The sequence below is a fragment of the Pipistrellus kuhlii genome, unplaced genomic scaffold (assembly GCF_014108245.1).
Source record: "Pipistrellus kuhlii isolate mPipKuh1 unplaced genomic scaffold, mPipKuh1.p scaffold_m20_p_9, whole genome shotgun sequence".
NCBI lineage: Eukaryota > Metazoa > Chordata > Mammalia > Chiroptera > Vespertilionidae > Pipistrellus > Pipistrellus kuhlii.
In genome coordinates, this window is record NW_023425595.1 from 34,553,867 (window position 1) to 34,575,996 (window position 22,130).

A 22,130-nucleotide genomic window follows, 5' to 3' on the forward strand; every position below is an offset into this window, starting at 1 on the left:
GCTCCCAGGCACTTGTATGAGACTGGGGCTCAGCGGCTGCGTGGCACTGGGGAGAGCGTCACCTGGTAGCTGCAGGCGTGGCTAAGCATGTGACTGCATGGCGTGAAGGTCTAGCTTTCCTTCCTGCCGGTGTGACTGTGCCACGTCTGTATTCCTGCTGAGAGCAGACGTCACTGTGGGACCGTGCATCTGGTTATATGCCTGGTGTGTGTCCCTGTGATTGTTCATTTGTGTGTGTGGCGGGTGTATCTCTGTGGGCAGTGGATGCATGACAGGGGTCTCTGTCTGTGGACCGTGTCATGCGTGTGAACATCCTATGGTCCTCTGTGATGCGGTATGAGTTGAGGTTTTCGCTCAAGAATGTACCTCCCTGGGAGGGGACAGCAGGACTGGCGTGGGGGTTTTGGACAGACCTGGTGGGGGTGGAGAGGAGGAGGCAGCTGTGGGCTGGGTCGGCCTCCGGGAGCCAGAGGGAAGCGACTGCGTAGACTGGTGCCAAGTCACTTGCTGCCTCTACAAAGGGCCCCAGGGCCTGGTGTCCGTGGGGTGGACGGACAGAGTTCGCTTCACGGAAAAGGACAGCAGTTTGGAAGGAGGTTGCTTTGACTAGAGCACCTGTGGGCCTGGGGCACCTATGTCTGTCCTGGCGGATGCCTTGACATGTCCCCAAGCCCCAGCCCAGCCCCGCCTTCGGCCCTGGTCTTTCATCGTGGCAGGAGGGGTCCTCCGGATTCCAGCTCTGTGCACAGGAAGCCTGTGCCCTGAGGAGTCCCTCAGGCCAGGCTGAGGCGGCCGGTCTGATGGGGGGGCCTGTGGCTGTGGCCCGGTGTGTGTCCCGCAGGCCCTGCTCCAGGGAATGGTGTAGCCCCAAAGGGAGGGTGGCGTGGGTTACTCTTCGTTGAAGGATGTGAGAGATCCAAGCACTTGTTAAGAACGTTATTTATTCTTTATTCCCATCCTCCTCCACCCCCTCCCCATTGGCAACCATCAGCTTGTTCTCTATATCTGTGGGTCTACTTTTGTTTTGCTTATTTATTTATTTATTTATTTTTTAAGATTCTACCTGTAAGGGAAATTATACAGTTTTTGTATTTCTCTCTCTGACTTATTTCACTTAACATCATCCATCCATGTTGTCGCAAATGGCAAACTTTATTATTTTTTTATTGCTGCAAAATATTCCATTGCATATATGTACCACATTTTCTTTATCCATCAATTGATGGACACTTAGGTTGCTTCCATATCTTGGCTTTTACTACTAATGCTGCAGTGAACATAGGGGTGAATATATATCTTTTTGAGTTAGCATTCTTTTTGTTTTCTTCCAATAAATACCTAGAAATGGATTTGCTGGGTTGTATGGAAGTTCTATTTTTAATTTTTTGAGGCCACTCCACACTGTTTCCCATAGTGGCTGCACTAATTTAAAATCTCACCAGCAGTGAATAAGGGTTTCCTTTTCTCCACATCCTTGCTAACTCTTAATGTTTGTTATTTATTGGTGATAGCCATTCTGACAGGTGCGAAGTGATATCTCATTTTAAATGTGCATTTCCCTGATGATCAGTGACCTTGAGCATCTTTCCATATGACGGTTGGTCATCTGTATGTCCTCTTTGAAGAAATATCTATTCAGGTTCTCTGCCCATTTTTAAATCAGTTTGATTTTTTTTTGTGTGTGTGTGTATGTGTGTTTTTGTGTTGTATGAATTTCTTATATATTTTGGATATTAACTACTTATCAAAAGTGTCATTTGGGAAGATCTACCATTAAGTGGGGGTGTCTTTTTGTTTTGTTGTGCAAAAACTTTTAAGTTTGATGTAGCCCCATTACTTTTTTCTTTTGTTGCCCTTACCCAAGGAGACATATCCAAAAAGATATTGCTAAGGGTAATGCCAAAGAGTTTACTGCCCATTATGTTTTCTTCTAGGAGTTTTGTGGTTTTAGGTCTTACATGTAGACTTTAATCCATTTTGAGTTAATTTTTGTATATGGTGTAACAAGGCGGTCTAATTTCTTTTTGCATGTGTCTGTCCAGTTAACCCCACACCATTTGTTTTTATCCTATTGTATATTCTTGCCTCCTTGTCATAGATTACTGATCATGTAGGTGTGCTTTTATTTCTGGACTCTCTATTCCATTTCATTGATCTTTGTGTCTGTTTATATTCCAGTATCATGCTGTTTTGATTAGTATAGTCTTGTAATATAATTTGATATCAAGTAGCATGATACCTCCAACTTTGTTCTTCTTTCTCAAGATTTCTTCAGCTCTCCAGGGTCTTTTGTGGTTCCTTACAAATTTTAGGGTTATTTGTTTAGTTCTGTGTAAAATGCCATTAGTATTTTGATAGTGGTTGCATTGAATCTATAGATTACTTTACATAGTATGGACATTTTAACAATGCCAATCTTCCTATCCATGACATGAGCAAGGTGTATCCTTTCATTTATTTGTGTATTCTTCAATTTCTTTCTTCAGTGTCTTATAGTTCTCAGAAATAATTCCTTTATCTTTTTTATTTTATTTTATTACATTTATTCCTAGGTATTTTTTTATTCAATTGAAAGTAGCATTTTTTTTCTTTTTAATAGTTCATTATTGGTGTATAAAAGTACAACCCATTTCTGAATCTTAATTTTGTATCCTGCTACTTTACTGAATTCATTTATTAGTTTAATAGGTGTCTTTTGTAGAATCTTTAGAGTTCTTTTTATATAGTATTAATGCCATGTGCAGCTAATGACAGTTTTACTTCTTCCTTTTCAATTTGGACGCCTTTATTTCTTTCTCTTGTCTGATTACTGAGGCTAGGACTTCCCATACTATGTTGAATAAAACTGGTGGAAGTGGACAACCTTGACTTGTCCTGATTTTAAAGAAGAAGCTTTCAGTTTTATGATATTGAGTATGATTTTAGTTGTGGGGTTGTCATAGATGACCTTTATTATGTTGAGGTAGGTTCCCTCTATCCCTGCTTTGCTGGGAATTTATATTAAAAATGGATGATGGACTTTGTAAGATGCTTTTTTTTTTTTTTTTTTTTTTTTTTTTTTTTTTTTTTTGCATTTATTGATGTTATCATGTGATTTTTCTCTTCCAGTTTGTTTATGTGGTGTATCAAATTAATTGATTTGCAGATAACGCTCTGGCTTTGTATCCTGGGACTAAATCCCACTTGACCAGGATGTGTGATCTTTTTAATGTATTGCTGAAATTTGTTTGCTAATATTTTGCTGAGGATTTTTGCATCTATGTTCATCAGGGATATTGGCCAAGACTTTTCTTTCTTTGTACTGTCTTTTTCTACTACTGGTATCAGTAATGCTGGCCTCATAAAATGAATTTTGGAGCCTTCCCTCCTCTTCAAATTTTTGGAGTTATTTGAAAAGGATAGATATTAATTCTTTGAATGTTTGGTAAAATTTACCTGTGAAACCATCTGGTCTAGGACTTTTGTTTGTTGGGAGGTATTTTTGTTTGTTTGTTTATTTGTTTTAAATATATTTTATTGACATTAGAGAGGAAGGGAGATAGAGACAGAAACATCAGTGAGAGAGAATCATTGATTGGCTGCCTCCTGCGTGCTGCCCAGGCATGTGCCCTTGGCCAAAATCAAGCCCCAGTCCGGAAGCCAATGCTCTATTCATTGAGCCAAACTAGCCAGGGAGAAAGTTTTTATTTATTTATTACAGATTCTATTTCATTAATAGTTTGTCTGTTTAGATTTTATGTTTCTTCATCATTCTGTCTTGGAAGAGTGTGTGTTCCTAGGAATTTATTCATTTCTTCTAGGTTCTCTAATTTGTTGGCATATGATATAGTATTTTCTTTCAATTCTTAGTATTTCTATGGTTCAGTTGTCACTGCTCTCTCATTTCTGAATTTATTTATTTGGGCCCCCCCTTTTTTTTTCTTTGAGTCTGGCTAGAGGTTTATCAATTTTGGCTATCTTATCAAAGAGCCAGCTCTTAGTTTCATTGATATTTTTTATTCTAATTTTAGACTCTATTTTGTTTATTTCCATTCTGACCTCTTTTTTAAAAATACGTTTTTATTTCAGAGAGGAATGGAGAGGGAGAGATAGAAACATTGATGATGAGAGAGAATCATTGATGAACTGCCTCTTGCACGCCCCCTACTGGGGAATCAAGCCTGCAGCCTGGGCATGTGCCCTTGACCGGAATTGAACCTGGGACCCTTCAAGTTCATGGGCCAATGATCTATCCACTGAGTCAAACCAGCTAAGGCTCCATTCTGATCTTTATTATTTCCTTTCTTATACTCACTTTGGGCTTTGCTTGTTTCCCCTCCCCCTAATTCCTTTAGGTTTAAGGTTATATTGTGTATTTGAGATTTTTCTTATTTCTTGATGTAGGCCTTTATTGCTATGAACTTCCCTCTTATGACTGTTTTAGTTGTGACCCATATATGTTGGGTCATTGTATTTTCTTCTAGCTCAAAGTATCTTTTTATTTAACCCTTGATCTCATTGTTAACCCATTCATTGTTTAGTATGTTACTTAGCCTCCACATATTTGTTTTTCAATTTTCTTCATATAATTGATTTTCAGTTTCATACCATTGGGGTCAGAGAAGGTGTTTCATATTATTTTAATCTTAAATTTATTGGGACTTGTTTTGTGGCCTGACATGTGGTCTTTCCTGGAAAATGTTCTCATATTTTCTTATGTGCATTTGAAAAAAAATGTGTATTCTGCTGCTTTTGGATGAAATGTTAAAAAAAATACTATCAATAAGTTCATCTGACCTAATTGTCATGTAATTCCTTATTGATTTTAGTTTGAGTCTGAATGTGTTTTGATTTGAAGTGAGTTTCTTGTAAGCAGCATATAGTTGGGGCATGTTTTTAATCCATTCGGTATCTTATGTCTTTTTATTGGAGCATGTAGTTCATTTACCTCTAAAGTAGTTGATATGTATGTACTTATTGCCACTTTGTTAATGGTTGGTTTTGTTTTGTGTGGGGTTGTTGTTTTTTTTTTTTTTTTTTTTTGGTTGTTTTTATAGTCCTTTAGTCTTTCTTTTTTTAATGCTTTCCTGTAGTTTGCTGTTTATTTTTATTTATTTATTTATTTATTTTAGTATTTTGTGTGGATTTCTTATTATTATTTTTAAAATATTTTATAGGTTTTTGGTTTGTGACTACAACCTATCTTACGGCATTTAAATTTAAGTATATTTTCAAGGGTTAGATTTTTTACCATCCCCTCCATGGTTTATGGTGTGTGTGTGTGTGTGTTTAGAGAAGGAGAGGGAGAAAGAGGGAGAAATAAAAACATCAATGAGAGAGCATCATTGACCGGCTGCCTCCTGCACGCCCCACACTGGGGATGGAGCCCGCAACCCAGGCATGTGCCCTGACCGGGAATGGAACTGGGGCCTCCTGGTTCATAAGTCACAGGCTGGTAGGAGCCAAGCAGGTGCCTAAGATACACGGGGCCCTGGCCTACCAGCCCCGGGCAGCTCCAGGTGGGAGGCAGGATCCACTGTCCGCGGCTTGGGCTTGCTCCCTGTGTTTGGAATCAGAGGGGCTCAGGTGACGTGTTTGGGAACTCACTGCGGCAGCCGGCAGGTGGGCCCGGTTACCGTGCTGCGGAGGCGGAGGGGGTGGAAGTAGTTCCACTTGGCCCTCTAGCCCCAGACTCCTCCCGAGGCTCCTGGAGCCCCCGCGGCCTCCCAGCCTTCTCTGTGTGGCCTCTTTCTCACACTCAGAAGCTGTCCGCCCAGCCCCCCGTTGTTTGGGGTGATTGCTCTCTCTGTGTGTGTGTGTGTGTACTTGGTTGGGTTCAGCGTCCTCCTAGGCCAGTGCCATCTTGGACCTCTAGGTTGAGCACCTTGATGTCTGGACTTGGGAAGGAGGACCTGGAGGAAGTAGAGAGTAGGCTCAACCTTGAGGAGGCCTCACCCACTGAGGTCCAGGAAGGAAGGATGGAGTGAGTCTACTGGGGCCGGCAGGGAAGGCCTCTTGGAGTGGGCAGGCTGGCAGGCTGGCATCTGCAGACACGGGGAGGACATCAGGCACTTGGTAACTCCTCAGGTCAAGGCACAGGGGCCAGGGTTGGCCATGGGCTGTGGGCTCAAGTAAGGGTGGAGGCAAGCCCAGCCATCTGCCCCCGGAGAGGCTGGCTTCCATCCTCTCTTCATTGCTTGGGGTGAGAGGAGGCAGCTGGACCGTCTGCATTGGGGGTGCGAGGCGGTGGGGGGCAGGGAGGGTATGGTGTAGGGCTCTGGTGAGAGGGGGACTCTGGCTCTTCCGTGGAGAATGAGTCTGCTCTACCGTCTCCTGGGAACTCCAGAATCTCAAGTTGCCCAGGTCTGGCCAGGGGCACTGCCTGGACAGGGAGGAGCTGGCAGGAAAGGTCAAGTCCACTTTCCTGTTGGGCCGGCCGGCGGTTGGAGAGCAGGTTACTGGGCGTTTTGGGTAGGACAGTGACCCCCTCCTGACCCAGCAGGTCCAGGTTTCACTCGTGCTCCCTGTGCCCAAGGAGAGGCGGGAGCTGACTTCTGCTCCGGGAAGGGAAGCACTTGGCAGATGCTCCGTGGGGGAGAGAAGGGGTGAGCACAGTTCCTGAGAGGCAGTCTTAGAAGTTAATGTGGGGGGCGGGGGAGGGCCCAGCCTGGGTTCCAACATTTGGGAGGGGTTTCCCTCCTTTCCTCCAGAAAGGTGGCAGAATTACTCCAACCCCAAGAATTGTGCCCAGAAGACCCCTGTCTGGAGAAGAGACACATCCCGCGGCTTCTGGAAAGCACCATGTTTATTGAATGCAGGCTGGTGCTAGAGTTCAGCTTCTCCCTTTCCCCCTTAGGACACACCCGAGATCACACAGACGCTTAGGACAAGGATGGGAGCTACAGCCCTGCCCCGACTCCTCTGCTGACTCCTTCACGGAGGACGGAGGCCCGAGGACCGAGTGACAGAAAGGGACATCTGGGGACGATATCGGGGCTGTCAGCCCAGGCACCCCAATGTGCCAGGGGCGAGGTGGGCTGGCTCTGGTCAGGCCCAAATCCTAGAGAAGTCCAAGCCGAACTTCTGCCACAGTGGAGAGGCGTCTGCCGGCTGCAGGTCTCACTCCACAGGTTGGGGAGCTCAGAACGCCTCCCCGGGGACCTCCTGGTCCCTCTGCTCACCCTCACATCGGGCCCAGGAGCCCTCCCCTCCTCCGGGCTGTCCCTGGCTGGTTACAGAGGCATGAGTGCCTGGGCGGGATCCTGGTGCCACTTGTTCTGCGGGGCCTGGACCGTCACTTATCTCTCCAAGATTGGCCCCAGCCCTGGGCTGTGACGGAACCTGCCAGCCTGCCGCCCTCCCGCTCGTTTCTGAGAATGGCTCCTCCTCACATCGTGGGGCCAAGACTGAACCCCGAACTCGGTCCCCATCCTCCCACCGACAGTTCAGAAATGACGTGTCCACACGGCAGCTTTAACCACTTGGCCGAGGCCCCTCAGGCCCCTTCCTCTGTAGGCCTCCGTGCCCACCTGCCCACCCCTGGCCATGCCCAGAGAACCCTCTTCCCAGGCGCCCTGCCCTGAGGTCACTGAGGTGGCGCCGGCCTCGCTCTCCTGCGCCTCCCGGTCACTCTGCCCTGGAGGCCGGTTGCACACGCGGGCAGGGGGCCGAGCGGCCCTGAGCCTGCTCTTCTGGCCACTTCCAGCTGCTCCTACAGACACGGCTTGGGCCCTCCCCTGGGGCAGGGCCGGTGGCGGGGGGTGGGGGGGAAGGGGGGTCGCGGGGAGGCTGGTCGGAGGAGTATCTCCACCCCTGGCTGCAGGCTTTCCTGCTGAGCGAGCCTCCTTGTGCTTTGAGATGGATGTGAAGAGCAGAGCAGCTGGGGGAGAGAGCCAGCCCCAGGTCCTCGAGGCAGGAGCGACAGAGAAGTCGGCTGCTTCACAGCCCAAACAGGAGGGTGGTCCCACATCCTCCAGGGGATAGGGCATGGCCCAGTGGCCCATCCAAGCGTCCAGGATTCAAGGGAGGGTTTCAGGGGAGGACCAGGCCCCGCACTTTCCAGAAGAAGGACCCTGCAGGCCTGCAGGGGCATCGGAGAGGCTGGAGTCCCGGCCCAGCTGGGCCTGAGGGGAGAGGGGAGCCCCTAACCCCTGAGAGAGGCCATGGCGGACCAGGGGCTGGACCTGGCGAGGCGGCCTTGGCGCCAGCTCCCAGAGCGCCCCCGGTCCACACAGGCTTCTGCCTGCTCTTCTGGGCTCCCTGGGCTCCGTCCGGTGCGGCCTGGGAGTCGGGGCTCCAGCTAACGCCCACTCCGGTCGGTGAGCGGCTTGGCATGGCTGCCCGTCCCTCGGGGCTCCCCTGGGGGGGTGGCGCTGTTGGCATATGCGTCGTAGCTGTTGTCGGAGCACACGGAGAGCTCATCGGAGACCTCCATGCCATCGCTGATCTCTGCTGGGCCAGAGGGGGCAAGAGAGGGGTCAGGGAGGATGGCGAGGAGATCGCGGGGGGAGGGTGGCCTGCAGCGACCCCTGGCCAGGCACTCAGGTGCTGATGCGACCACTGGGTTCAGGTTTGGTGTTTAGATTGTTAGTCAAGGCCCCCTGGGAACTCTTCTAGCCACTGAAAACCAGCCCCATCCCCCTGGGCTTGGCATCATCTGCTGCTCTCCTCAGGGCCTTTGCGCAAACGGCCCCCTCTCCTGGGAGTGACTTCCCCATCAACACCTTTTTAAAAAGTCTGGCTCATTCCTCTCACCTGTGTTATTGCAACTTCCCTGACTCCCTTCTTCTGGTAGGGATGGGACCTGCTATAGCCACCCCCCCCCCGCTGACCCCTCCCCCCGCTAACCTCCCCCCCATCACAGCCTGAACTGCCACTGCCTGTGGCCCCACCAGCTGGAGCACTTCAGGGACAGGGGTTCTGTCTGGGCCTCTTGTCCCCAGCGCCTGGCACAGAGCTGGATACAGCAGAGGCCCAGGGGAAGGTCTGCGGAGTGGAGCTGAGCCCCGCTGAGGGGACTCGGGGTTCCTGGGTGGAGTTGGGGGTCTCTGGAGACGACCTCTCAGCCTGGAGTGAGCACTGTGGGCGACTCCCCTCAGAGCCTGCCGCAGAGGTGCTCAGTGAACGGCCTTTGGCACCATGGGGGGTGGGGGTGGGGGTCTGGGCAGAGCCTGCCAGGCCTAGGGCTAGGGGAGGGCTTCCTGCCTTCCGTTCATGCTTCTCACCCCTCTGACTGGAGGCCAGGCACAGTGCGGGGGCCTGGGGGTCCCAGGTGCCCCAGACTGGCCCCTTCCTCCGAGAGGGAGCTCTCCAGTGAGGCCAGAGGGCTGGGGGACGCCAGGGGGCCCCTCGGAGATTTTTTGAGCAAAGGTAAGCAAGGATCTGTGTACCCAAAACAGTGCCTGGCATTCGTCTGTTAGAGAAAGGAATAGTCAAGGAGGGAATCGTGAGATGGTCACATGATCCTTGATCCTCGGAGCCAGCCAACCACACCACCCCCATGGCTCTCGCTCATTCATGCGCGTTTACCGAGTGCCCCTGTGGACCAGCGTGTCCGTCACCCTCACACGTAACCTTTGGGGGTCACTAGCCTATTCCACAGACAAGCAGTCTGATGCCGAGGGAGGTTAGACCCGAGGTCGGCAAACTGCGGCTCGCGAGCCACCTACGGCTCTTCGGCCCCTTGAGTGTGGCTCTTCCACAAAATGCCACGGCCTGGGTGAGTCTATTTTGAAGAAGTGGCGTTAGAAGAAGTTTAAGAAATGGGGCTCTCCAAAGAAATTTCAATCGTCGCACTGCTGATGTTTGGCTCCGTTGACAAATGAGTTTGCCAACCACTGGGTTAGACAGTGTGCTCCGGTGCACACAGCTAGCTGGGGACAGAGTTGGGATTTGGATCCAGATCCACCAGGCTCCTAAATACTCTATAGATTTCTCCTTTTCTTTCTGTTCCCATACCCATCTCTCTCCTGAGTTACCAAGGTGCACGCCGGGAGGATGCCATGCGAACAGGAGGATGACCATCTACAAGCCACGGGGGGAGGGCTGGACCAGACCCTTCCCTCGCAGCCCTGCCGACACCTGGGCTTTGGACTCCTCGGCTCCAGGATTGAGAGACAATAAATGTCTGTTGTTTAAGCCTCCCACGTCTCGGTGCTTTGTCACAGCTCTGCTGCAAAAACGGCCAAATTCAAACCTTCCCACAACCCTCCTCTGCCTCCAGAACGAGGCCCAAGCTCCTGACCATGCCACCTGGGCTGAGCCAGCCAGCGGCCCCTCCGCGCCAGCCGTGTGGAGCCGTGTTTGGTTGCCAGTGCCCTGGAAGCAGTGCTCCCTCACTCCCTCTGAGCGCTGCTCCAGCCTGTCCTTTCTGCCCTCTGCGCCTCCCCGCTGAGCTGAGCGCAAACCCATCTCCCCGCCACCCGCCCCCCATCCATCCTTCCGGTTCAGCTATGTCACTTCCTTGCGACGTGGGTTCCAGACCGTCCTCACCCCCCAGGGAGCTCTGACCACTCTCCTCTGTACCCCACTTGGGATCAGCGCCCTCATCTGTCAGAGCTCCAGTGCCACCCAGTTTCCCATGTTCTTGCTTAGATAGCTGCCTCCTCCATCAGACTGGAGTGTCAGCCGGCTGGCAGCAGCAGGGATGAAGACAGGTTTTTTTTTTTTTGGGGGGGGGGCGGTCCCTGTATGAACCAGGCAAAGGGGGATAGGCCTTCAAAGCAGACCCTTCCCCTCCACCCCACTCCTGCACGTCACTTGCCCACCATCCATGATGCTGACGTGGCTGTATGTGGAGGCGTGTGTCTATGTGTGTGTGCCTCTGGATGCGTGTCCCTGTCTGTCTGTGCTGTGTGACGTGTGGGGTGGGGAACGGGCCCGGCGCCTGCCTCGGGGCCGCCCACCTGAGAAGATGAGCTTCTCCTTCATGATGCTGACGTCCCGGCTGGTCCGGTGCACCGCCGCGTTCAGCATGATCTGCTCGGGGTTGTAGCTGCGGATGCCCCCCAGGCGCCACCTGCAGAGACGACCCTGTGGGTCAGGCCCTTCCCCGCCCGTCCCGGAGCAGGGGGCTGCCCTCTCCCAGCGCCTCCGTGGATTGGGCCTGAGAGACCAGATGGGGCCCAGCGAGGGCCCATCGGAGTCCCCGGACTCCCAGCCAGGCCCCTCCTGCCGTCCTCTCACTCCAGACCCAGCTCAGCCCCTGGGCCCAGGACGCTCTGGGTTGGTTCATTCTGTCTCAGGTGCCCCCAGCTGTTCACCTGGTTCCTTTGGACCTGATACAGTTGGGGTGGGGGAGGGCTTACCAGACATGACTCTGATGACCTACCCTGCGGTACACACTAATCTTGGGGAGTCCCAGCTGATGTCTCCTACAGCCCCCCTGTATGACTAAGCTGAGGGAAGCCAGAGGGAACCCCGGAGAGGAAAGCAGAGAGAGGAGGGGAGATGCAGGGGCTTTGCTCAGAACTGGTCTTCACAGGCTCCGAGCCAAGGACTTAGAGTGACTTGGGTTGGGGTCTGTGCTACTCTCTTTCCAACCGCCCTGGAAGAGGGGGGCACATAGTCCCCAATGGGGAGCCCGGCTGGAGCGCCCTCTGATGGCCGAGGCCAGGCTGCTCAGGGCACACAGGGGCCACGCAGAGCCAGGCATGGCTTTTCCTATTAGAGGCCCCAGCCACCCCCAAACCCTGGCCTCTGACCTTGAGACTCTGCAACCTGGACAGAAGGATTCACTGACCCCCCCAAGCCGGCCCCCCCCCACACTTCCACTCCCACCAAGAGAAGCGGGGGTCAGCTCGGAAACAACCAAACCCCCAGGGCACAGAGCCCCATGGGGTGGATGAAGGGAGCTCAGACTCCACAAGAAATGGGTTGTTTCCAGATGGGTCAGCACGGCTGAAATGGACAGGCAGGTGGACAGGCAGAGGGGTGGGTGAACAGAGCGGACACGAGGGCCAAGCAGGAAGCAGAGGGGAAGGCAGCCTGCGCCCTGGCTGGGTGAGCACCCTCTGTGTCCTTGAGGACAGCAGTTGGGTTGTATTTATCGCTGTGTCCCTGGCACCAACCTCAGTGCCTGCTGTGTGTGTGTGTGTGTGTGTGTGTGTGTGTGTGTGGTGGGGCCCTAAGTACGTGAGGGAATGAATGGGAGAATGAGGAAGTGGTCCTCCCCGGAGCCCCCACCTCCGTCAGGGTGGTGCCAGGAAGAGAGTGGCACTGCCTGGCTATATGTCGTTCAGGGCCAGCCTCTGAGGGATGCCGATCCCCACTGCAGGCCCAGCAGCGCCAGCCAGCACCTCTGTACGTCTGCTGACTGCGAGGAGGAGGAGGAAGGCCTGGGCGAAAGGACCTTGGCTGGCTCAGGACCCCCAGCCAGGGAGCAGTTCCTCCCAGAAGCTGCTCAGTGAAGCCGTCCGACCCAGGAGGCCTCCACGTGCTTGGCAAGGACTTGGGTCTCCGAGACCAAGTCTCCTCTTGGAAATTAACAGTAACCCCAGAGGGAGACCGCCAGGCCAGGGTTTCTCAGCCATGCACAGCTAAGACGGGAAGCTCACCCACGGTGGGGCCCTGACGGGGAAAGTGGGAGAGTGTATGGGGGAGCCAGAGAAGGAAAGTGAAAAAAAAAGAGGTGAGAGACACAGAGGAAGGTAAAGAGAGAATGAGTGATGGGAGAGGCAAACCCAGAGAGCGGAAAGGCGGCGGATGGGAAGGGAGAGACAGAACGTGGTGGGGTGTGCGCTGGGCAGCGGGCAGGCCCTGCGGGGACGCCAAGCAGGGGGGAGCAGGCAGAGCCCTCTGCAGAGGAAGATGCCAGGTCAGCAATCGATAAGGAAACCCTGACTCCCGGACGGCAGAAGCAGCGGGAGGGAAGAGCAGAGGGCACACACGGCGGGCAGGGCGGGAGAGAAAGGAGGATGTCAGGAGAGGAGGGTTCTGGGGCGGGAACCGGGCTATCGGTGAGGCAGCGACCCAGGCACAGCTCGGGCAGGTCCCAGAGGAACTGGAGAGAGGGGCGCGGTGAGGGGGGAGAAAGCGCCAGGAGGAGGAAGACCACACAGAATTACCTGATCAAGTGATAGCTGTGAGATGCCAGAGTGCAGCGGAGAGGGGAGGGTGGGAGAGAGGAGGGACATGCGCCGGGTCAGAGCAGAATGGGACAGAGAGAGAACGTCAGTCAAGAATAAAACCCTTCCCGTTGGTTCATGCCGAGCTGGGACCCCAGCCTGGCCCTCAGCCCTCCCCTGGCCACGCCCACCTCCCCACTGTCCCCACCGCCCCCACTGCCCCCAGCTGCTGTCAGAGGGCGGGAAGGTTGCCGGCATGGCACAGGTGTGCCCAGTGCTGGTGGGAACCAGGCCGTGTTCACCAGGTGGGGAGACAGGCTGGAGAGGAGCGGGAACCCGCAACCACCGGCAAATCCGCGCAGAGGTTGGCCCTGGGCTCCCAGCTGGGCGGGGGGCTCGTTCCAGAAGCTGCCTGCTCTGGCGGAGGGGGGCAGGCCGGGGGCCACGGGGAGTCTTCTCCCAGCATGGGCTGTCTGGTCAGTCAGGCCTTCTCCTGGCCCAGAGCTCAGGAGGAGGGGCGCCTGGCTGGGGGGAGCCGGGTCTGCCTTGTGGGGGGCGGGGCGGGGAAGGCCGAGGCAGGGGTCGGAGCCCACTCACTTCTGCAGCACGAAGATGCCCACGATGAGGGTGAAGGAGATCAGGTCCGCGGTGACCCACAGGAGGCAGTACTCGTCCGGGGGCTGTGGACAGACGGCCCGCGGGCGGCCTCCGGTCACAGCCGGGCCACCTCAGGCTCCGGACTGAGGGCGCGTGGGCAGGGGAGGGCCTGGAGGCACGAGCTCTGGGCCCTGTGAGGAGGGGAGGGTGTGTGTGTGTGTGTGTGTGTGTGTGCGCGCGCGTGCACAGGATAAAATGCCTGTGTGGTGTTCCGAGTAAAGATGGTTAGTGTCAAGCCTGGAGGGACTGGGTGCTTGAGGAGGCTCAAAGCCAGAGGCCCATACTGAACGGCAGACAGAGGAGCGTGGGGGTCCCACGTGACCTGCAGGGGTGCGTGTGCAGCATCCGTGAGGGCGTAAGAGGGCACGTGTCACCATAGGGAGTGGAGTGCGGGGCTTCCCCCAGGGACAGTGGAGGGACCAGGAGGGCAAATCCCAGGACCTCAGGTGGCTGAGGAGGAGGAGGGGTGGGGGCAACGCCTGTGACCCCAGCGGCGAGAGTGCCGCCCCCAGTGCTGCCACAGCGTTATTTCATCCCATTCGGCTGAGCCTCCGCACATCTTAAAGGACCGAGGGCAGGTGGATGGAAGGAAGGACTGAACCCGCCGGGACCTAGATCCGAGCGCTGACCTTGGCACCGTCTGGGCCATAACAGACCCTCCACCCGCCGTTCACCTCCTCAGAGAGATGGCAGTGGGAGCGCGGGGGGAGATCGAGGGCTCCCACCCCCCCGTGACAGAGCGGGGACGGGAATTCAGGCCTGTCCGCAGGTGCTCGGCCAACCAGTTGCAAACCGGTTTGATCCGCTGTAATCTCTGAGCAGATTTTTCTGCTCCCTAGTCTTGGCCTGCTACCCTCTTTCCATAACGCCTACCCTTCCTTCAACATAAAACACCATACACACCACCCCAAACCAGAAAACCCAAGTCGTCGTCCGCTAGCTCTCCAGGGCCCGTAAGTGATGGTTCCGCCCGTGGGTCAGGCCCCAGCCCCGCCCCGCTCCCAGCACCTCCTCCTCCTGCCTCACGCCTGTACCCTCCCCGGGCTGCCCCCAACCTGAGACTCCACCCGAGACACAGGTGTGGAGTCCGCACCCGCCTGGGTGCCATCGGCAGCTCTCCACTGCCCCCACGTGCCCTCTGCCCCCAGCAGCCCCCCAACTCACCATGATCCAGAGGGGGGAAGGCACCTGGGACAGGGTGTGGGCGTTGTCGGAGGTGACGGAGGGCACCCCCATGCACCACAGCAGGGAGAAGAGCCACGGCGTGTTGACCGTGTAGAGGTTCACGCTCAGGTTCCAGGAGGCGTAGTCCCTGTGGGTGAGGGACGGGCGGTCAGCCTGGGGTCCGGGCCTCTGGGATCCTGTGAGGGGGGTGCCAGCCCTCACTTGTCCCAGAGAAGGACGCTTCCTCCCAGAGGGCCCGACTCGGAGCCAACCCATGTCTGCCTGACGCTCTTGACGTCTCTTCCTTGGACCAGAAGTCCCTGTGCTTAACCCTCTGCCCAGACGTGTGTGTGTATGTGTGTGTGCATGTGTGTGTGTGTGTGTGTGTGTGTGTGTGTGCGTGCGTGCGTGCGTGCGTGTGAGAGAAGGAGAGGAAGAGGCAGCAGACGGTGTGGAGGAACCGAGCCTTGCCCTCCTCTGGCTGAGCGGGGTGGGCGGGGCGGGCACCTGAGCTCCTGGCGGGACACCTGAGTGTAGCGCAGGTTCAGCCACTGGATGTGGCCTCGGTGCAGGCTGGAGGCTTCCTCCTTGGAGCCCGACGTCTGCTGGAAGCCAGGAGCCACCCTCCGCACGAAGGACCTCTGCCTGTTCGGCAGCCACATGACCTGCGGGCAGAGAAGGGGCGGGCGGCCTCAGATCTCCCATCTGCAACATGGGCGGAGTCTACCCCTCCGGACGCACCTAGAAGGCTTAAAAGAGACTGGACAGACGGGCCTGACACGGGGTAAAAGCTTACATATAATCACCATAATCCGGGGATGACCTGGTGCCAGCCACGGCTGTGAATGGCGTTGGCAATAACCTAGGGACTTGCCCTCTAGCCTAGGGGTGTCGAACTCAATCAGAGAAGGGGCCAAAATCTAAAATCCAGCCTAAATCGCGGGCCGAATGGTTTACTGAACAGTCATAAACTGTCATTGTGATGGAAACGCAGCGGAGTGCAGTGATGACAGCGCGGTGCGGGCCGCATTGCAAGGCCTGGCAGGACGGATTTGGCCCGAGGGCCTTGTGTTTGATACATGTGCTCTAGCCCCTGGTCACAAGGACGGATCATCGAAATGTCAGTTATTCCGCAGGCGGCCACCGCCATCTAGTGTGCGTCACACGTTGGTGTGAGATTCCTCGGATCTCCAAATGCTACCCCACGAGAATGTGGGCAGTGCTTCCCGGCCGTAAGTATGTGGGAGAACCTGGACTGGGTCATTTTACTTTATTTATTTTAATATATTTTATTGACTTTTTACAGAGAGGAAGAGAAAGGGATAGAGTTAGAAACATCGATGAGAGAGAAACATCGATCAGCTGCCTCCTGCACACCCCCTACTGGGGATGTGCTTGCAAGCAAAGTACATGCCCTTGTCTGGAATCGAACCCGGGACATTTCAGTCCGCAGGCCGATGCTCTATCTACTGAGCCAAGCCGGTTTAGGCTGGATTCGGTCATTTTAAAGGACTCATTGGTACCCTCTTGTCCTCACAATGACCCTGTCGTGGAGGCGAGGGGCACGGTACCCCCATTTTACAAAGGTGGAAGCCGAGGTCTGCAGGGGGGACCGGTGAACCAGCGCCGAGTCCCCCCTCCTCTTCCCACCAGGCTCACCGGGTGCTGGGGGAAGCCGCTCACCTGGTGCTGGGGGAAGCCGGAGCGCAGCAGGGCCTCCAGCGTGATGTTGAGGAAGCTGGCCCGGTGGGGGTGCTCCCGGGGAGGGTCGCGCAGGTTGAGCAGCAGCGTGGCGTTGCCCTTGGCCAGCGCCAGCAGCTCGGCGAGGCTGCAGATGGACTGGTTCTGGGCCTCCCTGTGGTCCGAGGGGGACAGGGAGCTGGCCGTCCAGAAGGGGTCCGTCTGGCAGAGACAAGGACACACGTGGCTGGCTGCCTCCCCAGCACTGGGGCCTTCCGGGCTCCGGAGCACGGAGGCCCCTCCGCGGCCAGCGTGGTGTCAGGTGGGGTGACGGCTGTGACCCCGTGGGGGCTCTAGGAGACCCCCCCACGCCCTGCTCACCAAAAGGACTGCTTGCTTGGACTGTCCCAGAACCCAGCGCGTTTCCCCGGGGTGACATTTCAGACCAGGGAACCACTTCCCTCTATGGAGCTCTACCGCGGTGACGGTTTTAACCCGTCACCACCAGCTTTCCCGGAGAGAGGGACAGACCGGCACACGCAGTGACCGCCATGGCCTCGGGGCCGCAGAGGCAAGACCCCCCGGGGGCCGCTCAGGAGCCGGCCGTGGGGGCCGCTGGGGAGTGGGGCCCCCGAGCTGATGGCCGCCCCGCTCCCCCTGCGCGCTCCCCCTGCGCGCTCCCACCCACGCTCCCCCCTCGGGGCGGGCGGGCGGGCGCAGCCAGACCTCCAGGAACCACTGGCCGGCGTTGAGCCTCTGCAGGACGGTCCAGTTGAGCATGGCGGCGGGCCGGCGGGCCAGCTCGGGCAGCGCCGCCTCCACGTTGGTGGTGCGTCGCAGCGTGGCGTCGTGCAGCAGGAAGGGCACGCCGTCCAGGCTGCACGGGCGGGCCCGGGTCAGTGCCCACCCAGGCCCTCACACTCACACCCACACACCACACACCGCACACACACTCTCACACACACCACACACACACACGCACACTCACACACACACACACACACGCACACACCACACACACTCACATACACACACACACTCACACACACACACTCACACACACACACGCACACACCACACACACACTCACACACACACACTCACACACACCCAACACTCTCACACACACACACCCAACACACACACATACACACCCCCCCCAACACTCACACACACCACACACACACACATACACACACACACACACACCCAACACACACACACACCCCCAACACACACGCACACCCAACACACACACACACCACACACACACACCACACACATACACACACCACATACACCAACCCGCCAGGGGGCCCTGCAGGCCCTGCCCCTCTCTGGGCCTCAGGCTCCGGCTGCACAGGGAGGGCAGTGGGCTGGTGGGCAACTCCCACGTTCTTTATGAGGGTCAGAGGGGGGTGGGGACTGCCGAGGAGGGACGGCTGGGCCTCGTCTCTTAGCAGCTTTGGGAGGTAGGTGCCACCTCATCTGATAAAGGGGAAACTGAGGCTGGGAGAGGGAAATACCTAACTCAAGACCCACAGCCAGTGAGTGGTGGAAAATGGCCCAGAGCCCAGTCCATGCGATGCCATGATGAGAACAGTGCAAATGCAGACCCTTTCGACAAACTTGACCCCACCATCCGGGCCTGCCCCACTGCTGGGGCCTGGACCGATGTGGTGTCTTCGTGGGAAACAGTAAAAGGCACCATGCACCTTCCCCAGGCGCTGTGCCACCGTGAAAGTTTGGATCCATATACACCGAGCGGCCAGATTTTTATGATCTCTGAACGCATAATAATCTGGCCACTCGTGTGTGTGTGTGTGTGTGTGTGTGTGTGTGTGATTAGAGGCCCGGTGCATGAATTCTGTATGGGTGGGGGTTGGCCAGGGGGAGGGAACATGGGTGGTTGGCTGGCCTGCCTGCTGGTTGAACTCCTGGTTGAGGGGACAATTTGCATATTATATAGGATATACACTGAGTGGCCAGATTATTATGTGTTCAGAGATCATGATAATCTGGCCACTCAGTGAATAATTCCAGGATACCCACACTGGAGAAGTGTTCGCATGGACGTGGTGCCCTTAGTACATGCCCTGTGCAGCCGAAATGGTCTGCTATGAGACAGGTGTGGGTCCTTCCTGCCCTTTATACTAATATACACGTGTGTCTACGTGCAGAAGATGTGTAAGTCATTTTAGGGTTTTTTGTTTGTTTTTAGTTGTTAATCCTTACCCAAGGGTATTTTTCCCATTACTTTCTACAGATAGTGGAAGGGAGGGAGAGAGAAGCATTGATGTGAGAGACACACAATCCATTGGTTGCTTCCCACACGCGCCCCCACCGGGGTCTGGGATTGAACCTGCAACTCAGGTGCATGTCCTTGACTGGGAATTGAATCCGAGACCCTTCTGTGCACAGGCCACTGCTCTAACCAACCAGCAACACTGGCCAGGACTGTGTAAGTCATCTTAATGTGGTCTTTTAAAATATAAGTGATGGCGAAACCGGTTTGGCTCAGTGGATAGAGCGTTGGCCTGCGGACTGTAGGGTCCCAGGTTCCATTCCAGTCAAGGGCATGTACCTTGGTTGCGGGCACATCCCCAGTAGGGGGTGTGTGCAGGAGGCAGCTGATCGATGTTTCTCTCTCTCTCATCGATGTTTCTAACTCTCTATCCCTCTCTCTGCCTCTCTGTAAAAAAATCAATAAATATATATTAAAAAAAAATAAAAGTAAAATATAAGTGACACCACAGGGAGTGTGTACTCTGCAATGTGCACATGTCACTTATCAGAGTGGCTCCATCTGTCGGAGCCCTAGTCCTTCACAGAGATTGAGTCTGTCCTTCAAGCAGCTCCGTGGCAGGACTGCAGCTCCCAACCCCCAGCCCTGCTTCAACCAAGAGCCTCTGTTTTCCCTCTATTTTTATTATTATTATTATTGTTTTTAATATATTTTATTGATTTTGTACAGAGAGGAAGGGAGAGAGAGAGTTAAAAACATCGATGAGAGAGAGTCATCGATCAGCTGTCTCTTGCACACCTCCTACTGGGGATGTGCCCGCAACCAACGTACATGCCCTTGACCGGAATCGAACCTGGGACCCTTCAGTCCCCAAGCCGATGCTCTATCCATTGAGCCAAACCGGTTTCAGCTGTTCTTCCCCCTCTATTTTATATCCTGGAATTTGGCACAAGATTTAAGGTCGCGAACAAGGTGGGCAACCCAAGCCTCTGCCCTCCCCTCTCCGAGGCCCTGGACCCGCGGTGTCCCCAGGGGAGACCGGGGGTGGACGCAGTGGGGGCGGGAGGGGTGCCGTCCTCACGACCCAGCGCCCACCTGATGGTGACGTCAGCTTGCACTCCGTACAGCTTGTGCTCCAGGGCCTTCCGGAAGGACATCAGCGTGTGCTCCGGGGCCAGCTGCCGGGAGAGGGGGCCGTGAGGGGAGAGCTGGGGTTTAGCTCACGCGCCCCGCCCCAGCCGAGGGCAGACCCTCCCTGCTGGGCCTGGCTCTGGCCCCAGCTCCTCAGGCCATACTGTCTGGCGGGGCTCAGCCTCCTCATCTGTTCAATCACTCCTGCCCCGCAGGGTTTCTGGGCGGGAGTGGGAGGCAGGGGTGGTTAGTGTTGATGGACATAAATGTGGGGGGACAGGCCTCTGCCTATGGCAGTCTTGGGCTGGGGGTGAACGCCACGTTTCCCCTTGTTATACCCCGAGTCCAGGTAGAGGTCCCGGAGCGAGGGGAGAGGGTAGGTAGGCAGCAGTTTCAGAGGGCGACTCCTCTTCTCATCTGTACAGAAGGTGACGAGAGCGTCTCCGAGACTGTCACACGGGTTGAGTCCCAGCACGTTGGCTGATACTCAGTAAGTAACGACAACCGCTGACCTTGCTGCATCCACATCAGAAGAGCCTGGGTCTGGCTCTGACTCTACCGCCAACCAGCTTTGTGGCCTTGTGTGGTGCATCTGTTTCCCTCATAGACGCAGGTTACCCACATACCCCCTGAGAGAGCACATTCCCTCTTCTTTAAGGGTCTTCCTACTTGGGAGAGGAGAGGTTTTAAGTTTCGCTAGTTCTAGCTGATTTGGTCACTGTCATACCCATTGCTGCCACTGGGGGTCAGCACCATACCAAGGGTTGGGCTAGGAGGAGGCACACCACAGGAAGACTGGGAGGAGGACTCCTGGCTAAGAAGGGATGGGGTGAAAAGGGTCCCCATGGCCGATCTCATTCCCGCCAAGACAAGGTGGTTCCCCTCCTCTCTCCCTCTGGCCCTGCGGTTCCCCACCATGTGACACACGGAAAGGACGTGGGAGTTGAGAAGGAGCAATACCATTTCCCAGTCCTGGGCCGTCACTTCCCCTTTGGGAGCCTCAGTTTCTTTAGCTATAAAACGGGCTAATGTTATCAAGCTCGTGGGTGGTATAGCAGACATCAGTGGGCTCTATAATTCGAGTTTCTTTCTCCCCCTTTCCATGGGACATATGTAATATTTTCAACAATAAAGATTTTTTTTAAGATTAAACATAAATAAAATATCACAGCAGAAAAAAGAAAAAGGAGGGAAAGATGGAACAAGAATGACAAAGCAGGGAGGGATGTTGAAGGTGGTACTGGATTCATGACTCTTATTTATTCTCCATTATATTACTCTTTCCATGTCTGTGATTGTTTGAAAAATTTCTACTGAAATAATAATCCAGGCTGGGCCTCCTTGCTCCTTCCCGGCCCCTCCCCTCCCTCAGCACCCACTGCCTGGGAAGGCTGTGTCTCTCTCTCACCATAGACAGGGCACGAGGTGGCCCCGGACACACAGGCAGCACATGGCAAAAACAGACCCCAAACCAGATCCCTCCGACCCCAAAGCCATGTCCTTCCCAGCTCGTTGCTTCCGGGAGGTACCGTGACCAGAGCCGGGTTCGTGGGAGGGCCTCTGGGCTCCCCTGAAACTCAACACCATGGGACTCCCAGTCGCTGTGACAGCGAAGAAAAAGCTCTCAGAAGTCCCCCTGAGGGTGGGAGGGGCACTGCCTCTGGAGAACCAGGTTCAAGGTGAGGAAACCCTGGCCCGAGAAGGGGGAGGGCTGCCCAGGGTAACAGGGGTGTCTCCCAGGCTCACAGCTGGGCTCCTCGCCGTGCTGTGTCCTGCCTCGCAGGCTCTCTCGGAACCTCAGGGCACAGATGCGGAAACTGACCCAGAGAAGATGGAGCCAGTCAGGCTCCCGAGCCGCCAAGAGGTGGGGGAAGCTGGCTCTGGAGGGTGCCCACTCGAGGGGAGGCCCCTGCAGGTTATGGGGCATCAGCAGAGGGCCTGCCGCTGCCTTTGACCCCTTCCTCTCTCCATTTCTCCCCCGTTCCCCGGGAGCATCTTCCCTGTGGCAGTGAGCCCTGAGCTGCGCCCGCCTCGCCTGCCCCACGGCCTGGTCTCAGCCTGCAGGCCGCCCTGCTCCCACCCCACCCGGCTGCTCCCTCCCGGGCCTTCCTCCCCCACCAGCTCCCCAGCCTTCCGTGAACCTTCCCACTCATCCCCCCCGAAGGCTAACAGTTGCTGTATTTCATCCCGGGTATCACGTTCACTTCCCT

General features: G+C 55.3%; 1 protein-coding gene across 3 annotated transcripts in view; it reads right to left on the reverse strand.

Annotated features, from left to right (window-relative positions):
• Positions 1-7,767: 7,767 nt before the first annotated feature.
• The window catches only part of GDPD5 (glycerophosphodiester phosphodiesterase domain containing 5), a 91,293-nt gene continuing 76,930 nt past the window's right edge, over positions 7,768-22,130 (reverse strand). For 2 of the 3 annotated variants that reach the window (XM_036426227.2, XM_045577913.1), the window contains exons 10-18: positions 19,885-19,967; positions 17,271-17,421; positions 16,548-16,766; positions 15,372-15,529; positions 14,865-15,012; positions 13,641-13,723; positions 13,044-13,058; positions 10,884-10,996; positions 7,768-8,427 (exon numbers count right to left, since the gene is read on the reverse strand). In XM_036426227.2, the coding sequence (XP_036282120.1) occupies positions 8,279-8,427; positions 10,884-10,996; positions 13,044-13,058; positions 13,641-13,723; positions 14,865-15,012; positions 15,372-15,529; positions 16,548-16,766; positions 17,271-17,421; positions 19,885-19,967 (1,119 nt within the window). In that variant the 3' untranslated portion in view covers positions 7,768-8,278. The remainder of the gene's footprint in view (positions 8,428-10,883; positions 10,997-13,043; positions 13,059-13,640; positions 13,724-14,864; positions 15,013-15,371; positions 15,530-16,547; positions 16,767-17,270; positions 17,422-19,884; positions 19,968-22,130) is intronic. The other variant, XM_045577914.1, reaches the window with a different exon arrangement.